Genomic DNA, 27,028 nt, shown 5'->3' with positions numbered 1-27,028 from the left:
ACGTACACATCGGGTATCTAAGGGACGCACGTCCCTTAGATACCCGATGTGTACGTTAGTTACCAGCTGGTCTCCCGCCTGTCACATGCAGTGATGCGTGCTGGCCAGCGGGAGACCAGCGACCAAAAAAATGTCCAGGGCTTTCCTACAGCCATCAGCGATACCGGCAGGGGGCCGGTCACTGATCGCTGTCACACACAGCGATCTCGCTGGTGAGATCGCTGTTGTGTCACAAAACTTGTGACTTAGCAGCGATCTCGCTAGCGAGATCGCTATGTGTGACGGGGCATTTACATGGTCTATGATTGGCGTCTGCAAGGATCTGTAGAATGTTCCTAACTCTTGGAGGAATCTTAAAGATTTAGGCCTCTTTCAGACATCCGGTGTCAGGGGTCCGGTGGCCTGCGGCGAATAGCCGGGCCGCCGGATCCGGCCTGCAGCGGTGACACCGGATGTACATGCGGCCCCTGATGCGGCTTGGAGGACATTTAAAGGAGCCGCAGCACCGGGGGTCGAGAGAGCCAGCCGGAGAGAGATCGGGAGGCGAGAGAGCAGCCAGAGAGACAGCGGGGGACGAGAGAGCAGCCAGAGAGACAGCGGGGGACGAGAGAGCAGCCAGAGAGACAGAGGGGGACGAGAGAGCCAGCCAAAGAAAGGTATGGAGCGTATGGAGAGAGAGAGAGAGAGAGATGCGCGCCGGGCACTTGTGGGGTTAAAACTCATAGTGCCCGGGCATGCGCAGTTGAAAAAGCCGGTCCGGCGCTGCAAAAAAACGTTGCAGCCAACGTTTTTTGCAGACGCCGGACGGCGCATGTTTGCCGTATCCGGCAAAACCCGGAGGCGCCGCATGTCCATCCGGCATGATGCGGCGATCATTACATTCTATGTGAAAAAACTGGATCCAATTCCGGATCCGGTTTACACAAATTTCGCCGCATCATGCCGGATTTAAAAAACGGATGTGTGAAAGTAGCCTTACAGTAGGAGATACCAACCTGCAGTGTTTTATCTCTTGTAAGACTTCGGCTCCCAGCATGCACTGATGCAGAATAGAGGGGTCAATTGTCAATTGGTTGTATCTGATATTGCAACTCCAAACCATTCACGTCAATGAACCATATAAAGCCGGGGCTGTTTTTGGAAGTAGTCAGCCCTGCTTTATCTAATCTTGGTTAAGCCCCAGCCCCTCCTCACTACTTTGAAACTCCCCTAGAAGACAGTGCTCATGATGCACCAGACCAGTTTTCTGCAATCTGGTGGAATTCAGAGGGTTAATTTCACTGGTACGATACTACAGTTGTGGCCAAAAGTATTGACACCCCTGCCATTCTGTCAGATAATACTCAGTTTCTTCCTGAAAATGATTGCAAACACAAATTCTTTGGTGGTATTATCTTCATTTAATTTGTCTTACATGAAAAACACAAAAAGAATTGTCCTAAAGCCAAATTGGATATAATTCCACACCAAACATAAAAAAGAGGGTGGACAAAAGTATTGGCACTGTTCGAAAAATCATGTGATGCTTCTCTAATTTGTGTAATTAACAGCACCTGTAATTTACCTGTGGCACCTAACAGGTGTTGGCAATAACTAAATCACACTTGCAGCCAGTTGACATGGATTAAAGTTGACTCAACCTCTGTCCTGTGTCCTTGTGTGTACCACATTGAGCATGGAGAAAAGAAAGAAGACCAAAGAACTATCAAATTGTGAGGAAGCATGAGCAATCTCAAGGCTACAAGTCCATCTCCAAAGACCAGAATGTTACTGTGTCTACCGTGCGCAGTGTCATCACGAAGTTTAAAGCCCATGGCACTGTGGCTAACCTCCCTATATGTGGACGGAAAAGAAAAATTGACAAGAGATTTCAACGCAAGATTGTACGGATGTTGGATAAGGAACCTCGACTAACATCCAAACAAGTTCAAGCTGCCCTGCAGTCCAAGGGTACAACAGTGTCAACCCGTACTATCCGTCAGCATCTGAATGAAAAGGGACTGTATGGTAGGAGACCCAGGAAGACCCCACTTCTTACCCCGAGACATAAAAAAGCCAGGCTGGAGTTTGCCAAAACTTACCTGAAAAAGCCTAAAACGATTTGGAAGAATGTTCTCTGGTCAGATGAGACAAAAGTAGAGCTTTTTGGGCAAAGGCATCAACATAGAGTTTACAGGAGAAAAAAAGAGGCATTCAAAGAAAATAACACTGTCCCTACAGTCAAACATGGCGGAGTTTCCCTGATGTTTTGGGGTTGCTTTGCTGCCTCTGGCACTGGACTGCTTGACCGTGTGCATGGCATTATGAAGTCAGAAGACTACCAACAAATTTTGCAGCATAATGTAGAGCCCAGTGTGAGAAAGCTGGGTCTCCCTCAGAGGTCATGGGTCTTCCAGCAGGACAATGACCCAAGACACACTTCAAAAAGCACTAGAAAATGGTTTGAGAGAAAGCACTGGAGACTTCTAAGGTGGCCAGCAATGAGTCCAGACCTGAATCCCATAGAACACCTGTGGAGAGATCGAAAAATGGCAGTTTGCAGAAGGCACCCTTCAAATATCAGGGACCTGGAGCAGTTTGCCAAAGAAGAATGGTCTAAAATTCCAGCAGAGCATTGTAAGAAACTCATTGATGGTTACCGGAAGCGGTTGGTCGCAGTTATTTTGGCTAAAGAAGTTCAGCCATAAAAATTACAACTTTACTGAAACAGCAGTGTACAAACAATAAAACACATACTTAAAAGGAGATGCCAATCCATTCACCAAACAAGGTAAGTATGCAAATATACATTCTGTACATGAAAAGTGTACCTACTAGGGATATCTAAATTGCAAATGCCTAAATAGTGGCTGCTCGATCACCATTCCCTGCAGGATACAATATATGTCCTCAATGCATAATACTATTAAGAAAAATTAGAGTTGGTAACCGCATGTAGAGTGCACTCAGTATATGCCTGCTCAGAGGGGTGAGACTGTTGCCCAGACCCTATATGACTATTACTAAGTATAGTCTGTAAAATAATGGTCAGTATTAAATACAATTGTGCCGCAGAGTAGGCTGTATACTTAAGGTGCAGATTTATGTAATCACAGATCACAAAAACGTTCCCGGATATCAGAGAACAACTATTTATTCGGTCGTCCATGACAGCACCACCTGAGAGAGGGGATCCGCCCTTTAGGAACAGGAAACCTACAGATACAAAAAGGGTGGCACCTCTCCCACGCATCAGTTGGTTTCCTGTTCCTAGAGGACAGGACTCTCTACAGATCGTCCGTCATGGAGTCGTCATGAATGCCCAGGCCGGCTGACCGACCCAGGTAGCGAGGGGGTCTCCTACCTCGGTCAGTGCGGGGTCCCTGGAAGCGCCACGGTGGGGCCGGGTAGGTCACCACGGCAGTGGACGAAGCAGGTGGAGCAGGGGTCCGGTGGATACCGTCTCCGGAACGCCAGCACCTGGTATGTATGCCCCGGGTTTCCTGCTGCGCTCCCCCGGGTCCGGTCCTCCCGGTCGATGCTGGCCCCTGGCGGCGGTCATGGCGGTGTGCGCGGGGGCTAGGAGGCATTCCGAGCAGGGGCGCCGCGCCGGCTCCTTCGCGCGCGCTCCCGCAAGGCTCTGGTGAGCGGCGGAAGGGGCGGAGCCGAAAACGCCGATACAGGAAGTCGGGTGCCGGCCGGCCTCCGATGCGCGCCGCGGGTGCACGCCTGTCCGGGGGTCGCGCGGCGGCCTGGGTAAGGCGGGGGGGGCCGGAGCATGGGGGAGGGAGTGCGCGAGAGGATCCCGGGTGGCTGGTGCTATGGCCAGATACCTGCTGACCCGGACACCAAGAGGCCATATAAGGCAGATGGGGACGCTGCTGGGGTGCTTCCGAAGGCCCCAGCGATGGATACGACGGAAGCCCCCATAGACCAGCAGGACGAGGCGCGGGAGCGCCCGCAAAAACAGGCAACGACAAAACCGCATACGAGTGGCCAGCAGAAGAAGCAGAGACGAACAAGCGACCAAAGCCGCGAAAGTTCCTCCAGGCTAAAGGATCCCCCTGCCTCCCTCCGTGATCCGGTACCTGCTTCATCTGCATGGGTAAGAGATCTCCGTGAATGTACCCTGATGCAGTGTTCCCTTATGTTTTTTTGCAGGGGAAGAAAGCTACGGGAAAACAGAAGCACAGGGAATGTGCCCTCTGTAGTTCCCCCCTACCAGATGGCCACCCTAAAAAATTATGTCAGCCATGCTTACGACAGACTGTAGGGGTTAATAAAGTCAGGGAGTCCAGGGGTAGATTGTCAGGCCCTTATACTCTCCCCCGTTTATGCAGGTAGCGGAAGAGACGCCTGACTTCACTTCAAGCCTGAGAGAGATGATCAGGGCAGAAATGAAAGTCTTACCTCAAGGTGAACCTTCTAGGAGAAGAGAGGCTAGTGGTTCAGGCTCGGAGGCCTCAGTCACCCCTAGGAAAGGTGACAACTCCTCGGACTCCTCGGCCTCCTCCTCGTCTTCCTCGGATGAAGACTCTAGCCGGTTCTGCTTCCCCTTAGATCAGATGGACAGATTAGTGAAAGCAATACGGTCCACCATGGGGGTTTCGGACAAAAAACGGGAACTCTCAGCACAGGACATAATGTTCGGGGGTCTAGACCCCAAAAAAGGCAGAGCTTTTCCATTAAACGATAAAGTCCAGAGCCTAATTGACAGAGAATGGAAGAGACCGGAAAAAAGGGGCACCATGCCACCAGCCTTTAAGCGGAGATACCCCTTTGATAACCCGGTAGTAAACAGATGGGATAAAGCCCCGAAACTAGACGCAGCAGTAGCCAAAGCGTCCAAAAAATCCGCCATACCATTTGACGATATGGCCTCCTTGAAAGATCCGCTAGATAAAAAAGCAGATTCTTTTCTTAAAGGGACATGGGAGATGTCAGCAGGCGCATTAAGACCAGCGGTAGCTGCCACCTGTACAGCCAGATCCATGATGGTCTGGCTAGATCAGCTGGATTCCGAGCTAAAAGACGGAGCTTCAAGAACATCTATTCGGAAAAGTTTGCCGATCATTCAGAATGCCGCGGCATTTTTAGCCGATGCTTCCGCAGACTCTGCAAGGATGGCGGCTAAAGCCGCGGGTCTATCTAATGCAGCGCGAAGAGCGCTCTGGTTAAAATGCTGGCCGGGAGATATTCAAGCCCGGTCCCGTCTCTGTTCCATTCCTTGCGAGGGGGAGTACCTATTCGGCCCCGTCTTGGACGAATTATTAGAAAAAGCTGGAGATGACAAAAAGAAATTTCCCAGTCTCCCGAACCCCTCTTACAGACGTCCCTTTACTAGGAAAGGTTTTTTCCGGAGAAGGCCGTCCAGATATCAGGGCAGATGGGATGAGAAAAAAAGGAAAGGTACAGGATTCATGTTTGGAGGGGGGCGCCAGGAAGGTCCAGCTCGGGATACGAAAAAGCCGCCCCAATGACTAGTTGCCCCGGTAGGAGGGAGACTAGCTGCCTTCTACCCATCCTGGTCTCTGATCTCTAATAGCAGCTGGATATTGGGGATAATAGCCGTGGGACTACGACTAGAGTTTTCTAGGGTTCCCCTTGATCAATTTAAAATCACCCCACTCAGGTCTTCTACTTCAGAACAAGCTGCCCTGGAGACCGAGGTTCATGACCTGTGCGCCAAGAAAGTCCTAATAGAGGTTCCAGAGGGAGAATGGGGGAAGGGATTCTACTCCCCTCTGTTCCTGGTCCGCAAACCAGACAGCTCCTTTAGGACGATAATAAACCTTAAGGCCCTCAACAAGTTTCTGGTCATACGTCCGTTTAAAATGGAAACAATTAAATCTACAATAAAATTGTTGTTCCAAAACTGCTTTATGGTGGTGTTAGATTTAAAAGACGCATACTACCATATACCCATCCATGCAGGCCATCAGCGGTTTCTCAGAGTGGCGGTTCAGTTGGATGGGTCAATTCGACATTTCCAATATGCGGCCCTCCCCTTTGGAGTGGCAGTCGCTCCCCGAGTATTTACTAAAGTGATAGCGGAGGTCATGGCCCATCTACGTGAATCAGACATTCTGGTGATCCCCTACCTGGACGATTTTCTTATTGTAGGCAAAACGGCGAATCATTGTTTACAACAGCTACAAAAGGCAATGTCTGCCCTAGAACGGTTAGGATGGTTGCTGAACGTCAAAAAATATCGGTTGCAACCAATGAGAGTCCAACAATTCTTGGGCCTAACCCTAGATTCTGAGAAACAGGAATGCCGTCTGCCTCCGGAGAAGCTTGTTCGCCTCCATTATCAGGTCCTGAACGCCTCCAATAACCCCACCATGTCCCTCAGGAAAGCCATGTCCCTTCTAGGCTCTCTGTCGGCCTGTATCCCGGCAGTCCAGTGGGCCCAGTTTCATGCAAGGAAACTACAGAGCGAGGTCTTATTACATCAAAAAGTCCTTGGGGGTTACTTGGAGGGACAGCTAACCTTGTCCCGTAACACAAGGGAGTCCCTAGAGTGGTGGTTAGACAAGGATAATTTGTCTAAAGGGGTGCCCAGGGAGTATAACGTAACCCGCATAGTCACCACGGATGCTAGTCCTTCCGGTTGGGGAGCTCATATGGGTGAAATACTAGTCCAGGACCAATGGCAACATCATCAGTTAGGAATGTCGTCTAACCTAAAAGAATTGACAGCAGTAGAGCAGGCGGCTAAAAAGCTCCTTGTGTATCTACAGCGCCATCACGTGCGAGTGTTCTCCGACAATCAGGTCACCGTGGCATATATCAATCACCAAGGCGGGACCCGTTCCAGACCCCTGATGATTGTAGCAGAGCGGTTGTTCCAACTAGCAGAGCAGTTGTTCCAACTAGCAGAGCAGTACTTTCTATCTTTAACAGCGCTGCATATAAAAGGAAGAGACAACATCACGGCAGACTTTTTAAGCCGCAATCAGCTAAAGCAAGGGGAATGGTCCCTAAACACCTCCATATTCAATCTGATTGTACAAAAGTGGGGATATCCAGAGGTAGACCTCTTCGCCACCAGAGACAACAGGAAATTGAAACAATTCTGCTCCCTAAATCCCAGAGAGAATCCTCTGGCGGTAGATGCCTTCCTGATAAAGTGGGACTTCAGACTAGCCTACGCCTTCCCTCCCCTATCTCTTCTACCCCTGGTGATGAGGAAAATCAGGAAAGACAGAGCGAGGGTTATAGTTATCGCTCCATTTTGGCCCAGGAGAGCATGGTTCTCATGCCTCAGGACCATGTCGGTGTCCGATCCTTGGGTTCTGCCGGACATCCCGGATCTCCTGTCCCAGGGCCCAGTCTTCCATCCTCAGGTGGCTGGCCTACATCTGACGGCGTGGAGTTTGAACGGTCATTATTAGAAGAGAAGGGCTTCTCCTCAGACCTAATTAACACCCTACTTAAGAGTAGAAAAATCATTACCACGAAAATTTGTTAGAATTTGGAAAAAATTCCTTCAAAACTCAGGAGTAGTCGCTGGGGATTCAGCACCTATAATTCAGATATTAGAGTTCCTACAAAGAGGTCTGGACATGGGGCTTTCTACCAGTACCCTTAAAGTACAAGTGTCAGCCTTGGGGGGCCCTTTTTAGCTGCAACATCGCTGGTAATTATTGGGTAAGCAGGTTCATTAAGGCGGCAGGTAGATCCAGGCCAATAATGAAGGATAGATTCATGCCGTGGGACTTGAACCTAGTCCTCACTGCTATGACAGAAACCCCATTCGAACCTATCTCGTCAGCTTCCCTAAAAAACCTGTCCCTCAAAGTAGCCTTCCTGGTAGCTCTAACATCAGCCCGCAGAATAAGCGATATCCAGGCATTATCTAGGCGTCCTCCTTATTTACAGTTCAAAGAGGATAGGGTAATACTTAGACCTGATCCAGCGTACTTGCCTAAGGTAGTTTCTAGTTTCCATAGGACACAGGAAATAGTTCTCCCATCCTTCCTCCCTAATCCATCTAACGAGAAGGAAAAGAAACTACACACCCTGGATGTTAGGAGAGGCCTCATAGAATATCTGACAGTCACCGATCCCTGGAAGAAAGATAATGCCCTATTTATCTCTCATCAAGGCCCCAGGAAAGGTTGTAGGGCATCGAAAAATACACTAGCCAGATGGATTAGAGAGGCGATTTCAATAGCATACACCTCAAAGGGCAGGTCGCCACCCGGGAAGCTGAGGGCGCATTCCACCAGGGCCATGGCGACCTCATGGGCCGAAAGATCAGAAGTCTCCATTGACCAGATATGTAAGGCGGCTACTTGGTCCTCTCCGAGCACCTTTTATAGTCATTATAGGCTAGACCTGGGTGCTTCCACAGACCTCTCTTTTGGTATAAGGGTGCTGCAGGCTGTAGTCCCTCCCTAAAGCTGATATTACTCTCTGTAAATCTCTCAGGTGGTGCTGTCATGGACGACCGAATAAAGTCTTAGTTACTCACCGGTTAACGGTATTTTTCGGAGTCCATGACAGCACCCGTATATTCCCTCCCTTTAGTTTAATTTGGGTGTGCACGTCTTTCTCTTGTATATGCTCACTGGTGATAAAAGTTTATAATTGTAAAGAATACTGTACATAAACCATGCATTAACCTTGAAAGTCCTCTTGTGCTCTGTAATCCAACTGATGCGTGGGAGAGGTGCCGCCCTTTTTGTATCTGTAGGTTTCCTGTTCCTAAAGGGCGGATCCCCTCTCTCAGGTGGTGCTGTCATGGACTCCGAAAAATACCGTTAACCGGTGAGTAACTAAGACTTTCCTGCAATTGAGATCAATATCTCTCTTATTCCTACTAGTGCAGGCAGAGACTGACCATAGTGCAATGGTTGAACATATTATACAAAACAGTCACCATGCAATTTCTCAAGCATGTGAGCAGAAGGCATAAATAGAGTGCAAGTTACATTGAGGAAACAGACAACCTTGTGTGGTGTTGTCCCCGACGCGCGTTTCGTCACAGCTTCGTCCAATCTACCCCCCTGGACGAAGCTGTGGCGAAACGCGACATATATTGTATCCTGCAGGGAATGGTGATCGAGCAGCCACTATTTAGGCATTTGCAATTTAGATATCCCTAGTAGGTACACTTTTCATGTACAGAATGTATATTTGCATACTTACCTTGTTTGGTGAATGGATTGGCATCTCCTTTTAAGTATGTGTTTTATTGTTTGTACACTGCTGTTTCAGTAAAGTTGTAATTTTTATGGCTGAACTTCCTTGTCTAGTTGGATGAATTTGATATTTGAAGTGCCATTATTTGGTAGGTCCTTTTCTTGGGATATGTTATTTTGGCTAAAGGTTGTGCAACCAAGTATTAGGCTGAGGGTGCCAATACTTTTGTCTGGCCCATTTTTGGAGTTTTGTGTGAAATGATCAATGTTTTGCTTTTTGCTTCATTCTCTTTTGTGTTTTTTCATTTAAGACAAATTAAATGAAGATAATAATACCAAAGAATTTGTGTTTGCAATCATTTTCAGGAAGAAACTGAGTATTATCTGACAGAATTGCAGGGGTGTCAATACTTTTGGCCACAACTGTACGTGGATGATTGTCCTCACTACAAGTAGATGCGGTCCACCCGACATTAAAAATGAATGATGCAAGGATCTATTCTCGGAACAAAAGAAGTTTAATAGAGGAGGTGGCAACGTCCCGAAAAGTCCATTACTTGGGTACAGATCTATATCTGCATGTGGTGGGCGGGCAGGATTTGGGTCTCTGCAGCGGCTTCCTGCCCAGGCGGCAGGTTGTCTTGAAGGGGTATTACAGCCTTAATAAGTAATCACCAGGACCCCCACGATGGCTCGATCGGGTGCAGGTCAGATACGGCAGTAACTATCTTTATGGACTTTGGATCCAGTGGATCCACTGCTCCATTTATCGCCTCTATTGATAGAGGCAGCACAGGTCCCTGTGATCGATGGGTGGGTGCGATTTCTCATTGTTGTCGGTGAACAGGAACATCTGCGGTTTCCATTCTGAGGCCTACGTTTCTTCCTGACCTTGTCCTAATCTGTCAGTGATGGAAAATTAATTGCATGGTCCCTTCGCCATGATGTCTCGAGTTGCAGATGTCACCCTTCGTAATATCTTGGATACGTCACACAGGGTGAATGGCATCTTCTTATTGCTCTATGGCCAAAAATCACATCACAAAGTCAGAGGGAATGGGATCAACTGTGATGAAGGTTGTCAGTGTGCAGCTGACGACAGCCGACCCTCTGCTGCTACGTATCGCAGTGTAAGAGGAGATTGCTCCTCATGTGCAGCATTGGGGAGACAGAAGGTGGACCCCACAAATTAGGGCTCTGTACAGGGGTCTACTCACAGCCACAGTGCAGGAAAACAAAACTGCAGTACCATCATATTGGGAAATGGATGGCACCTCAGCATTGAAGCTGAAAATAGGAGCAACCGCTGAGATATAGGGACAAAGTGCAAGTGGCGTAATGAGATATCGCTGCAGCAAATAACACATCCTTGTATCATACTCCAGAGCTGCACTGACTATTCTGCTGGTGGAATCACTGTGTACGTACATTACATTACTGATCCTGAGTTACATTCTCTATTATACTCCAGAGCTGCACTCACTATTCTGCTGGTGCAGACACACTGTACATACATTACTGATCGTGAGTTACATCCAGTATTATACCCCAGAGCTGCACTCACTATTCTGCTGCTGCAGTCACTGTGTGCATACATTATTGATCCTGAGTTACATCCTTTTTTATACTCCAGAGCTGCACTCTCTATTCTGCTGGTGCAGTCACTGTGTACATACATTACATTACTGATCCTGAGTTACATCCTGTATTCTACTCCAGAGCTGCACTCACTATTCTGCTGGTGCAGTCACTGTGTACATACATTACATTACTGATCCTGAGTTACATCCTGTATTATACTCCAGAGCTGCACTCACTATTCTGCTGGTGCAGTCCCTGTGTACATACATTACATTACTGATCCTGAGTTACCTCCTGTATTATACCCCAGAGCTGCACTCACTATTCTGCTGGTGCAGACACACTGTACATACATTACATTACTGATCCTGAGTTACCTCCTGTATTATACTCCAGAGCTGCACTCACTATTCTGTTTGTGGAGTCATTGTGTACATACATTACTGATCCTGAGTTACATCCTGTATTATACTCCAGAGCTGCACTCACTATTCTGCTGGTGCAGTCACTGTGTACATACATTACATTACTGATCCTGAGTTACATCCTGTATTATACCCCAGAGCTGCACTCACTATTCTGCTGGTGCAGTCACTGTGTACATACATTACATTACTGATCCTGTACTGATCCTGAGTTACATCCTGTATTATACCCCAGAGCTGCACTCACTATTCTGCTTGTGCAGTCACCGTATAAATACATTACATTTCTGATCCATTGTCATGCTCCAGAGCTGCACTGATTGTTGCGTCTCCCATTGTCAGAGTCTTAATGAAATAATGGAGTCGGCGGATGCCCCCCTGGAGGTGACTGAGGGCTTCATACAGACCATCTCCCTGTCGGTGCCCTGGGGGTCCTTACTACACGATAACTGTGCCCTGGAGGTGAAGGGGCTGGAGATGGTTTTCAGGCCAAGACCTCGACCGCGTATGTAAAAGTGTCTGGATGGCGCCGGTCCTAGGCTCTTGATTGGACGGTCGGACCCTTTTCCTTGTCCTCACTTCTTCTTTCCTGCGCAGGTTCAGCCTCGGAGCCGATGTACTGGTCCAGCTTTATGACCAGCAGCATGCAGCTGGCCCGCGAGTGTCTGAGCCAGAAGCTCACCGACGACCAGGAGTCGTCTCAGCCTTTCGAGGGATTGGAGAAGTTTGCAGAAACAATAGAAACTGGTAAGTGTTTGTGTCAGACCTCACCGGTTTCAGTCATCTGCTTGCTGGCAGTGAATGGGAGCATTCTTGTTTATAGGCATAGACTGCAAACCACTGCAGACCTAACATTTCCCACAGCTGAAGTTCTGTTACAACTGCATCAAGGCTGAACGGTTCTCGATTCCCTGCACTGACGCATTGTAGCAGACTATCCCCACAGTTTGCAGGTCGTGTCTACCCCTCAGGTGGCTGACCATGTAACGCCTGCTGGGTCCACCAGAGGGGCTCATAGATGGGGACCCCCCTCTGTGCCTCAGTAGGATATATAGAAACTGCTGTCCTGTATGACCCCCGATATATAGGTCCCCACAGGTGTATTTTAAGCCTCTGGAAGTATTATTCCCTTTCACTGATAGCAAGCAGAGATTATAAAAATGGTCACTGACGTTAAGAAGCGACGGGCAATGCATTGTATTGACTGCCAGATTGCTCCGCGTGCTGTTATTCGGCCCTACGGAATGCATTGCTAGTGCTCACCTCTTTTAATATTCCTGCTTGCTGTCAGTGAATAGAAATAATTCATCCAGTAACAGGGACAACTTGAAGGCATATGGTTCGTACAGACTGATGCTTTCATTTTATGCTAGTTAGACCTATAGATTCTATAGGGAAGGGTGGTACTCTGGATGGAAACCCCTCCTAACATGGCACCACCCCTCCCTTGTATCTTTAATGTAAGCAGAGGTATTACTATAATCCCTTTTCCGTCTTCTGATGCCATTTTGCAGTCCTGCGACGAGTCCGCGTCACATTCATCGACACCGTGTTCAGGATAGAGAACATCCCCGAGAACTCCAAAACTGGATGTGCCCTGGAAATGCGGATCAGCAGGTAGGTTACTGGACGTGTGATGCGCCCCCTGTTGGTAGGCGGTGTAGCTCACCCCCGATCCTATACCCGCAGGACTGTGTATTCTGACGAGACAGTGGACGATCAGTCCGGTATTGATGTCCACAGACCTTCCGCCTTCGCTCATAAAGTCCTGGAGCTGAGCGGGATCTCCTTCTTCTGGGACGAGTTTGCCGCGTCAGCCAGATCTTCGCCTGTGTCTTCAACATTGCACGTGGTAACCTCTCTTCTGTATCAACATCTGACAATGCAGAAAAATGGATTTATCTGGCGCTTGTTTTAAAGGGATGTCCTTTTTTTGGGTTATATTAAAAAAATGCTGGACGACTCCCTCTTCTACAGATGCTTTACAATAGAGGGTCCTTCGTTATCAACCATTGTGTTAAGTGGTCTCTAACAAAGTATAGTATCTCTGTAGTATGGAGTCCGTGTCCTTCGTATCGGAGCTGCTGTCGGGATCCCCTACCCCATTACAAGGGAATCGGGATGGAGCGATCGTCTGGCGCTCTGTAATTGCCTGGTATAATAATAATAATAATAATAATAATAATAATTTTTATTTTTATATAGCGCTAACATATTCCGCAGCGCTTTACAGTTTGCACACATCATCACTGTCCCCGATGGGGCTCACAATCTAAATTCCCTATCAGTATGTCTTTGGAATGTGGGAGGAAACCGGAGTGCCCGGAGGAAATCCACGCAAACACGGGGAGAACATACAAACTCCTTGCAGATGTTGTCCTTGGTGGGATTCGAACCCAGGACCCCAGCGCTGCAAGGCTGCAGTGCTAACCACTGAGCCACCGTGCCGCCCGGTATCGAATATTGGGCCACCCACAGCCACTAACGCATCATATTTATGACCATCCTCCAGGAAACCGAGCCAAAGCTGTCACCGAGCTGGAACCCCAAACCTGTATTTGAACCCCACCCCCAGTTCACAAGGAGTGTAACAGAAGTCGCCCCCTCTGATCCGGTACAGATCGCCTCGCTCGTCGGCAAGATTGAACTGGGACTAATCCTGAAACAGAATGAAGTTCTTCCTGGAGCCAAGGTCAGTAACGTTTTCCTGTTGCACAATCGAAGGCGAAGTTCACACTGCATTTTGGCCACTGTGTGGCGTGTACACTCGGTACGAGCATGCCGACCAGAGATACCTGCTCTGACATCCATGCACCATAGAAGCACATTGCAAAAAAAAAAAAAAAAAAGTATGATCAGCAGATGCACCAGCCAGAGAGGCATAAATGCACTCATTGTGTTTTTTTCCTACCCTCTGGTTAATGGGGGTCTATGGTAATGTAAAATTAGACCCCAAAAGAAGTTTCCAACTTACACATTCAGCTAAATGTACTTTCCCTAACCAAATAAAGTGACAAAAAGTGGTGGCGCAGCCCCATCTGGGGTCTGACTGGTTTTGCGCAGTGGGAATTGATGGCCTGGCACCCAATGTTACAGCTGAGATCAGATGCCTTCTATTCTGGCCAAATAACCCCTTAGATGCCACGGTTATAAGCGTCCACAGATCTCAGGTTTATAGCAGACACCAGTGGGTTTTACATGGCAGCAATGGAAACCGTAATGATATGTATGGGGCCTCGAGAGTTTCTCTCTGTCCACTATGCACTTCCGGTGGCTGTGGGAACTGGTATCACCTGACCGCTGGAGGTCCAGGAACCCTCACCAATCTTTCAACCATTAAGGATCCATAGTCGGCCGGTCTTTGGTTTTCTGTGCTGTACAGTCACTGATCGCCACCTCTGCTTTTCTTCAGCTGGACGTGGACGGCCGTGTGGATTCTTTTCACGTCTTCCTTTCTCCCCGACAAGTTCACCTTCTGCTGGATATGTTGTCATCGATCGCAGGGCCAGGTAAGGAAAGCGTCTCGCCCAGGTACTGTGCACGCAGGAGTAAATCTCACATCCTCATTGATATTCCAGCCCTATCCTTTCATCGACCCTTCCGAAAAGCATCTGTTCATCTTTACGTGCTGGGATCTGCGCTTGCCATAGGGGGCTGTTATCTCATGTTAATGGGTTTCCAACTAAAAGGCTGCATCAATTTGAGTGTTAAGGTACTGTCACACTTAGCGATGCACCAGCGATCCCGACCAGCGATATGACACGGTCAGGATCGCTGGAGCATCGTTAAGTGGTCGCTAGTGAGCTGCCAAACAGGCAGATTTCACCAGTGACATAGCAGCGGTCGCTACTTACCTGTCAGACAAGGCCATCCTGACGTCCTCCTGCCCGCGTCCACGCGTCGCTCGTCGGCACCACAGGAAGCTGACGACGAGAAACGGTCCAGGACGTTCTTGCGCGATCAGCGATAATCAGTGGGGGAGCCGGTCAGAGGTAAGTATCAGACATAGCGATATCGCTAGCAATATCGCTGCTACGTCACAAAAACCAGTGGCGTTATAGCGATATTGCTATCGATATCGCTTAGTGTGACTGGCCCTTTAATCTGAATCTGTGCATAAAGGCCTAGTGTTTTATCATTGCAAACTGCCGCTAATCCTTCATGCTAACATGTAATATCACTGAGTAAATCAGGGGTCCGCAACCAACTGAATTCCGATTTCAAAACTACAACCCTATGCTGTCAGGACATGCTGGAAGTTGTAGTTTCTCTATCGCTTCACTGGGGGACACAGGAAACCATGGGTGTATGCTGCTGCCACTAGGAGGCTGACACTATGCAGAAAAAAAGTTAGCTCCTCCTCCGCAGTGTACACCCTACTGACAGGAAGTAGGATGTTCAGTTTAGCTTAGTGTCAGATAGGAGGTGGACACGGGTCTCTCTTGAGACCCCTATCTACCTAATGTGCGTCGTTCCTTTTCAGGTACTGGAGGGATACAGTGTAAACAGTCACAGCTGTACTCCCACGCAGAGACTTGAGTACGGCGTGTACTGCCACCCCGTATCCTCATATGTCTGTTCGGCAGGACCCCAAAATCCCTAACACAGAAGCGTGTTTAGGTGATCCGCAAGAGAAAGAATATCTGGTCCTGCCTCCTTCTCCCACCCACTCGCCCACCAGAGCCTGTCTGTCAAGGAGACACGGACGTCCCGCAACATGGATTCCGGACGTCCGATTTTCGCGAATGGGGAGGTACTTTCCCTCTTTTCTCCCCAGGTGCTTAAGAGGAGAAGAAAACTGGAAAAGAGAGAGAGAGAAAAAAAAAACCCTTTATTCAAGCGGCTAGCGCAGTTCACACCTTCCGGCTGGTTTGGGGGGCCTCAGCACTGCTTTGCAGAACCTTTGGGGAAGAGAGGGTGTTTTGGCACACAGAGGCTTCCTGTTCTTTGTGCCCCCTTGCAGCCTGTCTAAGCGGCGTCATGGCGCTTTGTTTGCGCCACTTTTAGCACCCTGGCGCCACTGTGGGGACCAGTTTGGTGCTATTTTATGACCTCCGCGGACCCCCCTCCCGCTCCGGCGGCTGCCGGCTATAATCTAGGTCCCGGCTTCATCTTGGGCCTAGTTACAGCGCTGCCTCCACCCCCCTTCCTCTCGGCTCCGGGCGGGCTTTTTTCCTGCCTGTGTCTCCCTCTCTCTCCTCTTCCTGTGTAGCGTCAAGCTCCGCCCACTACCCTCAGCCTCCAACTTTGGGCTGGAGCCGCCGCCATATTGCTCCCCCGGGCCCCGTGTTTAGCTGAGAGCGGGCTTCCCGGTTTCTGGCCGCCCTCTCCCCTCTCAGCGCGCGCGTTCTGCCCTGCGTCTCCTAGCAGACGCCATTTTCCGGCTGGTGTACAGGGGAGCCGAAGGACAGCCGGATCGAATCCTGAGGCATGACATCAGTGGCTTCCTTAAATCTATGGGACCTGCCTGTCCTTCTCTGCAGCCAGGAAGTCTCCTACAGGACACCTGCCGTAAGTAGCTCTGCACTGCAGACTGGCACCCCCTTCTGCTCTCCTGTCCCCTAACCTTCTGGCAGCGCTTAGTGGGATTGTTCTCATGTCTAATTCTAAGCCACTTTGTTCTCCATCCTCCTCTTCTTCCTCCTCTGTGGTCCTCTCCCACAGTCCAGGAGCCCCCAGTTGACCCAGTCGTACAGTCTCTTGGAGCCGTACAGTCACTAACGTAATGGTTTTTCTGGAGCCGTATGGTCTCTGAAGTAATTGTACTCTAGAGCTGTACAGTCACGGATGTAATAGTACTCTAGAGTCGTGTAATTTACTAGCGTAATTGTAATCTTCTGCCGCGCAGTCTCAAGTTCCTCAGTATGTTTGGTGTCAGAGCACACAGAGCCTTGTAGAGCCACGCGGCTGTCTTCTGTATTTGCCGCATGGCGTTGGCCTAGTAGGAGGTTTCAGTCGCACGTTTTTCTCCTCGGAGATCTGATTTTGTCACACAGTTGTTTGTGTTTTCGGCCTTTACAAATAGTTGCCCTGATTTTCATCAGAGCAAGTCTCAACCATTGCTTTACATAAAGATGTTGGAGCCCTGGCATAGCAACTGCTCCCATATCTACTGCTCACAGGCACTTGCCCTTTATTTTCTCTGCAGCCCCCTCCGGACGCTGGCTTCATACTGCTATAAGCAGAATAATGAGCTGCTTCTATCTCTTCACGTCTGCAGTGTTTGGGCCGGACTTCCAGCGGAATAGAAGTCCGTGTTACCTGGCAATTGTCTGCTGTGGCGCAGTGAATAAAGAAGCTGACCACAACTCGCATTTCCAGAAGTTGGAACCATGGCGCACAACAGAGAGTAGTGTTTAGTCTCTTTCTGATCCCAGGCCTACTGTTCTACCGTCAGAAGAATTGACTGGTCAGAAACTACTTTATTACAGACTTTGTGGCACGACTTACTACACTTGAAGCCATTAATCTGCCTAATGCCGTCAGGTACCCAGACCTAGACCACAACACAGAAGCTGTTATTCTGCCTAATGCCGTCAAGTACCCAGACCTAGACTGCAATACAGAAGCCATTATTCTGCCTAATGCCGTCAAGTACCCAGACCTAGACCGCAACACAGAAGCCGTTATTCTGCCTAATGCCGTCAGGTACCCAGACCTAGACCACAACACAGAAGCTTTTATTCTGCCTAATGCCGTCAGGTACCCAGCCCTAGACCGCAATACAGAAGCCATTATTCTGCCTAATGCCGTCAGGTACCCAGACCTAGACCACAACACAGAAGCCATTATTCTGCCTAATGCCGTCAGGTACCCAGACCTAGACCGCAATACAGAAGCCATCATTCTGCCTAATGTCGTCAAGTACCCAGACCGCAACACAGAAGCCATTATTCTGCCTAATGCCGTCAGGTACCCAGACCTAGACCGCAACACAGAAGCCGTTATTCTGCCTGATGCCGTCAGGTACCCAGACCTAGACCGCAACACAGAAGCCGTTATTCTGCCTAATGCCGTCAGGTTCCCAGACCTAGACCACAACACAGAAGCCATTATTCTGCCTAATGCCGTCAGGTACCCAGACCTAGACCACAACACAGAAGCTGTTATTCTGCCTAATGCCGTCAGGTACCCAGCCCTAGACCGCAATACAGAAGCCATTATTCTGCCTAATGCCGTCAGGTACCCAGACCTAGACCACAAAACAGAAGCTGTTATTCTGCCTAATGCCGTCAGGTACCCAGCCCTAGACCGCAATACAGAAGCCATTATTCTGCCTAATGCCGTCAGGTACCCAGACCTAGACCACAACACAGAAGCTGTTATTCTACCTAATGCCGTCAGGTACCTAGACCTAGACCGCAATACAGAAGCCATCATTCTGCCTAATGTCGTCAAGTACCCAGACCTAGACCGCAACACAGAAGCCGTAATTCTGCCTAATGCCGTCAGGTTCCCAGACCTAGACCGCATCACACAAGCCGTTATTCTGCCTAATGTCGTCAGGTATCCAGGCCTAGACCGCACCGCAACTCAGAAATGACTGTCTCCTATACCCTTATCCGGGTTCTCTCCACGCTGATTTGTGCACAGGATACTTAGAGCCGATTGCAGCTGTGCTATATCCGCTATCCAGGTTTCAGACGCATCACCTGCCAGGTACAGTAGTTCAAACGGCCGTATTACTGTGTAGACGTGTCTGGGGTTGACTGCTTCAGTGGTACTGGTGTTCGGTACCGTATTCAGGTGAGTCAGACACTCGTCTCGCCTTCAGGTTCCTCGCATTCTATTGCAGCAGTATTCTGTCCCTTATCTAGCACTTGAATAGCCCTCTACCAGACATGTTTAGTCAATGCGTACCGTCTTTCTGGTAACTCAAACGTACCCGAGGCCATCAACTACACCGATCCGGCTCTACTGTCCCATTTTCAGGTGAGTCAGGAGTGTCCTCTCTCATGTTCCTCACGGTGTTTTGCAGCTTTTGCCTAAGCTCCCATCTAATCACCACTCGAGGTGAGGTGCCGGCATTTATTGCTCATGGCGGGCTGCAGCTGCGGTTACAAGCCGCATTCAGGTGAGTCAAAGACACCTTTCAGCTGCATATTTCATTGTCAATAACATCTGTGGTTTGTTAACGGTTAAACGTAAGCACTACCATGTCCAAATGGAACGGATCTCTGTCCCACAGAGCGGATCTCGGTAGCAACATAACTGGATACTCCACCTTCAGGTAGGTCAGACACTCTCGTGTCAGGTACGGATGGTCGCGGTTTTACTACGGCATGCTCTGTACCCTAAGTATGAGTTGCTCCACAGGAGTTTTTGCCACACCTTCTGATCAGTTTACTGTACTGTCCAGAGGCTGTTTTTTCCTGCCGGTGTATTCTTCCTATCTTTAATGTTTGGCAAATAGTAGTTTATAAGTTCTAGTCTGTCCTAAGGGCCTTCGAGCTACCACAATACCTAAGCTCCTTATCTGTCGGTACTTACCTATTCTTTCTTACAGACGCCGAGTAAAGCCTCCAGCAGCTCAGACAGGTGACTTCTGACCGTGAATGGAAATAGTATCCCACGTCAGATAGGAGTGGGATCTGACTTTGCGCAAGCATCGACCAGGCTAGAAAGCTGCTCCAGTCTTGGATCCAAGGATGAGTCTGGTGATAACGCGTTTCTTCCTTCGGCTAGAATTGTATCTTTTCACTGTTATCCTCGGGTGCGTGTTGTCTTAGACTTAGGCTAGAGGGTCTACACACCGTAATCCCCTCCCTGCTCCAGAAGGTCCAGGATGGATTCGGTCGTTTAAATCGTCATGTGGCTTGCCCTGCCTTTCGTCAGCCTAGTTGTCTTCTGGTGTCTATTTGATCTACCTAGAGCCAACTTTCCTTACAGTTGACAATACTCCATGTTTTGCATGGACTTTCCTTGCTCGACTAATCACTTTTCTAAGTCCAGCTAGACTATTTTTTTTTTTTCCATATCCACCCTCATCCCCGTATGCTGGGTTTATCTTCCTTTTGATCTCAAAAGTCATCCAGTAGTCTTCGTTCTTCCTCCTTAGTCGAGCAATCAGTTGTCTCTTCATAGCCATCCTGAGCCTACATCGCGGCGATGAGATCCAGATTATCCCCAGGTTCCATTCAGTACGTTTTCAGTGTTCGGCTCTTTCGCAGGTTCTCAGTGGCCTGCTCTCGGGTCTTGTCATTTTTTCACAGAGCAGACTACAGCCGTTTCCAAACAAGAGGGCGCCTTAGTATATCTCTTTTCTCCCGAGCGCTTCGCAAATTAGACTACTTCTGTGACTACGAACCCTCCGGTTCCAAGTCTTCCACTACTATGGTCCTTCCTCTCCCAGAAGTGCATCCCTCAGAGATTCCAACGGCGAATTCACACAGTAGTTGGCAAGGTCAACCTTGAAACCACCCACCGCTATATCGTGTCCTGCCTTAGTCTCCACCCGTGTTGCAAAGTTCTATAGACATGTGGCCTAGCTTGCTCATCAGAGCATTCTTTCTGGAGACCGGTCGGAATATTTGACCGTCCTCACTGTCCAAAAATTTTCTCTTGCATGGAGACATGGGTTTTCGCTTCATCGTTCCCATCTAGGGGTTCATTTGGCTTTCGGTTTCACGAGCGAAATTATCCCCAAACAAGTCCCTCACCAACTTTCCGTTCCTTCCATGTGGCTCCAATACGCCAAATTATTGAGAAGGTCACCGGAAGGACAAGCGCTCTCCTTCCTCAGGCTGAACCTCGTCGTTCTTCTGCACATTTTCCTCAGCGTGCCTTTTCGGGATCTAGGACTGTGTCCATCCTTGTTTTTCTCAGGAAGAAATTTTTCTTCGTTCAGCATTTGCCTCCTGTGAATCGCATGATTTTTCCATGAAGCTCTTATCCAGGACCTGATTTCTTCAGGGCTTTGGCGATATCTGCTTTTGCAACGGACAGGTTCATTCTCCTTTTCAGTTGGTAGCCTTTCAGGCTCTCCACCACTCCTAGGGCCTCTCAGACTCTGTAGCAGCTGTGGTGCACGTCCTGTGAATCAAGGGTCCACTCTCCATCTTTCTGAATTCCCTTTCTTTCGTCCTCCTCTGACTTTTCCTTCGTGGCGCTCTTCCATCAGGCTACCTGGCCACAGCAACGGTAGTTATCAAGCTCGGGCTTGAAGTATAGAGGTCCTCTGGCCTCCAGGTCAGCGTCTGCTCACGGAATCTGGTCGGCATTAGTAGGGCTGCCGGCTCAGGAAGGACTAAGTTCTTTTCAGTACGACACACTCTGCCCGGGCGGTGTGTGTCCTCCTGGCGGTACTCTTTGGGCCTTCGTCTAGCACCTCTGCAGTGCGCTGATATGTCCTCCACAGGTCCATGAGGTTTTTCAGTACCCATGCCTAGCTTCGGCACGTGCCGGTCGGGGTGAAAAGACCTCGCAGGTGACCTTGCAGGTGACGAGGGTGACTTCTTCGCTCTGATTGGAGCGATTTGCTGTTCCCTCCCCTTGGGGACTGCTTTGGGACGTCCCATGGTTTCCTGTGTCCCCCAATGAAGCTATAGAGAAAACAGGATTTTTTGTTGCTTACCGTAAAATCTGTTTCTCTGAGCCTTCATTGGGGGAAACTGCACCCTCCCAAGTTGAACAGCTCCGTTTACTGCATAATATTGTTACAGTGAGGATTTGTGTTTCTGTGGTTTTGTATCGTTTACAGATTGCTTCTCCTACTGCTTTCTCACTAACTGAACATCCTACTTCCTGTCGGTAGGGTGTACTCTGCGGACGAGGAGCTAACTTTTTTCTGCATAGTATCAGCCTCCTAGTGGCAGCAGCATACACCCATGGTTTCCTGTGTCCCCCAATGAAGGCTCAGAGAAACAGATTTTACGGAAAGCAACAAAAATCCTGTTTTTATAACAGCTGAAGTCCCAGAGGTTGTAGGTCCCTGTTATACATAAGCCAGAAAGCTGAGAGATTTGTTTTTAAAAAGGGTTTCTTTAGTCAAATTGTATGTACTGTTATGCTGTTTTGCAGCCAGTTGCACTTTGCGGCTGTGCCGTAACAGAAGGTATAAATGCAGTCGATGAGCTCATCATAGAGTTCTCAATGTTGTTTGTTAATTTTATCAACTTTCCAAACCATACATTTTTATATTTGGAAGAGTATGAAAAAGGACCGTATATAACAGCAGCACTTTACTTCCTCTCTGCTGACGTGAGCCATAACTAGATTGGTATAGAGAGCGACAATGATAGCTAAAGTAATTTAAATATCTAAAAAGTTAGAAGCTGGTCTTGTGGATGTCTTCTAGCTAACAAAGTCGTGTGATTACAGCAGCATCAGCACAGTTCTACAATGTGAGTTATAACAAGAGGAATGGGAGCTGGATATTGTAGTTTCACTTTACTTTCTCCATGATGACGTGAGCCACAAATAGAGAGCGATTAGTGATTACCTCCCCACTATACGGGCCAGTTAGTAGAACACTTATTCGTCCCACTTTACTGTTCTCAGAAACCTCCGGCCGATTGGGAATGTCCAGAAAAGACCGGAAGAGTCGCCCATTGCAACAAGAAGATGAGATGCGTCTTCAGATGGAGCTGAAACGCTATCTGAGAAAGGAAGACTTGTCTGGGGGGGCTTCTGCCGATCACAGCTTTTATGAAACTGACACCGCAAAGACCCCTTCTAGCCACGGTGCGGAGTGCGGCATTCCCCTGTGCATCTGGAGCATATGTTGTTGTGTGAGAATGTTTTGTAAAATGTTTATCTTTCTCCCTCCCCCATCTAGATGAAGAAGTTTTCTTCTCGATGGCAGATATGGACATGTCACATAGTCTCTCCTCTCTCCCACCCCTTGGAGATCCACCCACTGTGGATTTAGACCTGTCGTTGACTAGCACTTATAACAATTCTCCTGTTGGGTCACCACTAGGGGGCACTGCGGTAAGTACAGTTCCATCTTGCTCCAATACAGACACTTCCTTGTATTGCCAAGTTTTCAGTTTTGCAAAATTGGATACCACAACAAAGCCAAAACTGATAAAATCTGTACAAAGGACAAACGCCAACCTCTGATTTACCAGTCGGGCTTGTTAGAATATTGGTTATATTTGCAGGCAGCATGGAGTGACTACCAGGACCACGGTAGATCCGAAGAGTCCGTAGTACAAGGAGCTTCATTTAAACCCAGCGTGCAGAAAAGCTCCCTTAGAAGAACCTGTAAGTTACCGAAAATATTAAAGTATTCTTAAAGGCTGACACCTTGAGGACATCTTCTTTTCTTTTACTTTTATTTTTACTAATTTTCCATAAATCCGTAGTCCAGGTGAATATAGCAAACTTTGTAGGCTCTTTTCGGAGGCCTAATGAGTGATCAGTCGGGGTCTCTGGACATGGACCACCGCCTATCCACAACCAATTCAATTCTCTTCCAAATCTGAAAAAAAAGAGATTGCTGAAATAGTTATTCTCTCTCCATAAGATAGAGGATAAATTACTGATCTCTTTCAGACCCCAGAAATGGGTATCTGCAGGGTGTATGGATAAAGAATAATTAGGTTTTATTTGCAGGGATGGGGAAATAACACTTCACAAGCTGAACATGTGTCTATAAAAGGAACTTGGTAGGTAATACAGTCCTGTGATCACAGCAGCATCAGCACTGATTCAGTCCATATATGTGCTGGGAGGTAGGAGGCAGAGAGGCAATGGAGGAGTGCGCAGCGTAAGGAGTTAAATAGTAAGGAGACCTCTTCAGGGATTGCTGGGACTTCTAGTCCTAACCCAGAATACAGTATCTTAGATGTGTTTTCTTGGTTCTCCCTATAATGTATTTGTATTGCAGCACTGCCCAATCGATCGGTCTCGGTTGACGACTCCCGGCCTGAGCTGGTGTTCAGATTTGCTTTGGGCTCGTTGTCCTTCTCTGTCCTTCACATCGACCCTCTGCCTGCAACAGCAAGCACGTCCAGCCCCAATCCGCTCACCCCTCTGTCTCTGAGCTTCTTTACCCGCATTGAGACGCTGGATCCGCAGACCTTCGCCCAAAACGACTTTAACCTTTTCCGCAGAGTTTTTGCAGAAGCGTGCACGCACGACCACCTCAGGTATGGACGTGTTACGGGAAGAGCGAGCACTCTGATTCAGTGCCGATCTCTTATTCTGACCGGCTTACGTAGAACATGTAAAGGGTTTTATCGTATCCTTTAAAATCCGACTTTCTTAATTTATTAATTATTTCACCAGGTTCATTGGGACACAAATAAAGATCTCTCACGAGCAGCGGCAGCGGTCCGGCTCTCGCTGTTACGGCACAGACGTGTGCGTGGGTCAGACAGAGCTCCTGGAGTGTCTCTTCCCCAGTGATTCCCAGTCTGCTCCTCCTCAGTACACAGAGGTAAAGACTCCTTGTAGCTGTGCGATATTACACTTGTGTAGCATCCACGCCTACAGGGGGGATACTACTCCTATTATGCATCTCTGGCCGTATAACACAGACGATGATCGCAACGCTGTGCAGCAGCTCTCCTCACCTGAGCACAATAGTATGTATTACCATGCAGCTGTCACCCTGGGGTGAGGCAAGCGGCCGGTCCGCGTACTGCGATGCGATAATTGTCTGTGTTATATCATGGCTGTCTGTGCGCTATAACGGAGCGTCTAAAAGCATTCATTCCTGGTTGTCCACTTCTGGTGATAGTGTTTTTTATCTTTTACTTTATTGCATGGATGTGGGGATAAAAATCATTTTTGCAATTGGGTTTCATTAAAAATGTTGCTCTGCCAGGCTTTTTTCTCCTTCTTTTTTTTTTTTTTTTTTTTTTTCTTCCCACATTCAACTTTGATGTGGCCAGAGGTTATAAATCAACTGAGAGGAGTTTGGAAAAAGTGAGATAAGAGTTACAAGCTCTCCCATTAAACTGTCAGAACGAGCTCACCGATGGATCCTCCCGTGAACTCATTCCACAACCAGCATTAAACAGTGCAACATGGAGACTATCGAAGGCAATTGGGGCAACGTTTTTATGAAACCAAATTACAAAAAATGAGCCAAAATACGTTAATGTAAAAAAATAAAACTGTCCCACGCTGCTAAATTTTAGCGTCAACCTAATTTAAAAGAAAAACAAAACCCGTCCGGGGATCGTTCTTCTCTGGTGACTAGTCTGATGCAGGTCCCATTTGGCTTCTTCCCGGCCCACTTCCCTTATGTGTGTGCACAGGAAAGGGTCAGGTAGATGCTTCATCCTAGGCCCTAGATGTATGGATCCCGGCCTCAGTGTTCCAGTGAAATGCGAACATGGCTGCAGAAACACAGCCGGCTGGACTTGGGGTTCGTGGTCGGAGCAGCATGAATCTTATCTTAGGTTCCCTTCATCTGCACTTTTTGAGAAATCAACATACAGCTGTCCGACTGCAGGAAAACTACAAGTCCCATCAAGTCTTGATGCATGTCTGGCCCTCATAATGAACGCCAAAAAGATGCGCCAAGTTTGACAGTTTTTCAGTCACTGTACCTCCCTACAAAGAAATGCAAGAAATGGCGTCCCCCAAAATGATACCAATGTTAATTACCGCACAATGAACGCCCTAAAAATTAAACCCAATAATCCATGGCAAAAAGTGTTCTGTGTCTTTTTTTTTTTAATATGTGGTAGAGAATATGGCTACTTAGCCAGAGAAATAAAACAAAAAGGATGTGGATCTCAGAAGAAAAGAAAATTGCCCCATCATTAAGGGGTTAAATGATTCCATGATGCAGATCTCTACTTGCTTTGGGTGAGTAGGAAATATTAGGTGGCTGATGACCTGCCCTGATCATGGGCTCATAGACCCCGGGCGCTCAGATACACCACACAAGCACATAACAATTGCCCTTCTGCCTCAAAATGTAAGTCCTGGGCCTTACTATTCACTGACAGCAAGCAGAGATATAGGAAACACAAAATCTATTAGGATTGCAGTAGTTTTCATTCTGATCACTTGCTCTTTTTTTTTGCTTTTACAGCTTCTGAAATTTACCCCGGATTCGGATCCAGATCGCCGGTCATCACCATGTGTCCACTTGCACTACAAGCATTCGGAGAATCGGGGGGCACAGGTGAGGGTGATGCTTGATTTAGTTTGTCCAGAACCGCAGCAAGCCACACACATGGATAAAAGAAAACCTCTACATGCTACATCTCTGCTCCTGAGCTGCGGGGGGCTTCACCCATAATTACCAGAACAGTTCTTTATCGTATCATTAATTATACACTGTATGGAGAAAAGTATGTGCCCCCCCATATCCACCTTTAGGAGATCTTCTGACCTCCCATCCTACATCCATAGACATTAAGATGGAGTCACCCCTCTGCAGATATAATGGCTCCCATTCTTTTGGGAGGGATTTCTACAAGATTTTGGAGGGATTTGTGGGGTCAGACACTGATGGGGTGTGTGTGAGGGGGGGGTTCTGAGCTCACAATCTCAGGTGTTGGATGGGGTTGAGTTCGGGCTATGTGCAGGCACTCATGTCCTCCCCCCTCCTTGTATGGGCCTTGTGCTTTGGGGAACAGAAAAGGGTGAAAAGCTGCTGCTCCGCCACGAAGCTCCAGGCGGGGGCGCAGTTTTTGTGCCGATACCAGAGCAAGCCTGGACTCTACAGTTTTGGGGTCAGCAGAGCAGTGGTGACTTTTCTGCCCTCTGCTCCTCAGCCCCCCCCCCCGTGATGTTACGGGGTCTGCACTTTGTGGCAAAGTTGCTGCATTTCCTTCCACTTCTCAATAATATCACTCATAGGTGTTGTTAGAATACAGATGACAGTATCAGGCACAATCCGGGTGTTCATCCTTCTCCTCAGCGTATCTGAGCTCTTTTGGAATTGGACCCTCCCTGCGGTTATCACTTTCAGAATGGCTAGGCTTG

At 48.3% G+C, this 27,028-nt stretch overlaps 1 protein-coding gene across 2 annotated transcripts in view; it reads left to right on the top strand.

Annotated features, from left to right (window-relative positions):
* The window catches only part of ATG2B (autophagy related 2B), a 71,930-nt gene that overhangs the window by 7,258 nt on the left and 37,644 nt on the right, over nucleotides 1-27,028 (top strand). For both annotated transcript variants that reach the window (XM_073577676.1, XM_073577678.1), the window contains exons 3-14: nucleotides 11,477-11,639; nucleotides 11,732-11,881; nucleotides 12,649-12,751; nucleotides 12,824-12,986; nucleotides 13,647-13,826; nucleotides 14,547-14,643; nucleotides 22,634-22,816; nucleotides 22,911-23,065; nucleotides 23,239-23,341; nucleotides 23,967-24,228; nucleotides 24,368-24,518; nucleotides 26,130-26,222. In XM_073577676.1, the coding sequence (XP_073433777.1) occupies nucleotides 11,477-11,639; nucleotides 11,732-11,881; nucleotides 12,649-12,751; nucleotides 12,824-12,986; nucleotides 13,647-13,826; nucleotides 14,547-14,643; nucleotides 22,634-22,816; nucleotides 22,911-23,065; nucleotides 23,239-23,341; nucleotides 23,967-24,228; nucleotides 24,368-24,518; nucleotides 26,130-26,222 (1,803 nt within the window). The remainder of the gene's footprint in view (nucleotides 1-11,476; nucleotides 11,640-11,731; nucleotides 11,882-12,648; nucleotides 12,752-12,823; nucleotides 12,987-13,646; nucleotides 13,827-14,546; nucleotides 14,644-22,633; nucleotides 22,817-22,910; nucleotides 23,066-23,238; nucleotides 23,342-23,966; nucleotides 24,229-24,367; nucleotides 24,519-26,129; nucleotides 26,223-27,028) is intronic.

The sequence above is a fragment of the Dendrobates tinctorius genome, unplaced genomic scaffold (genome assembly GCF_039654945.1).
Source record: "Dendrobates tinctorius isolate UK_male_01 unplaced genomic scaffold, ASM3965494v1 ptg000057l, whole genome shotgun sequence".
NCBI lineage: Eukaryota > Metazoa > Chordata > Amphibia > Anura > Dendrobatidae > Dendrobates > Dendrobates tinctorius.
This window is presented reverse-complemented; position numbering and strand designations above follow the sequence as displayed.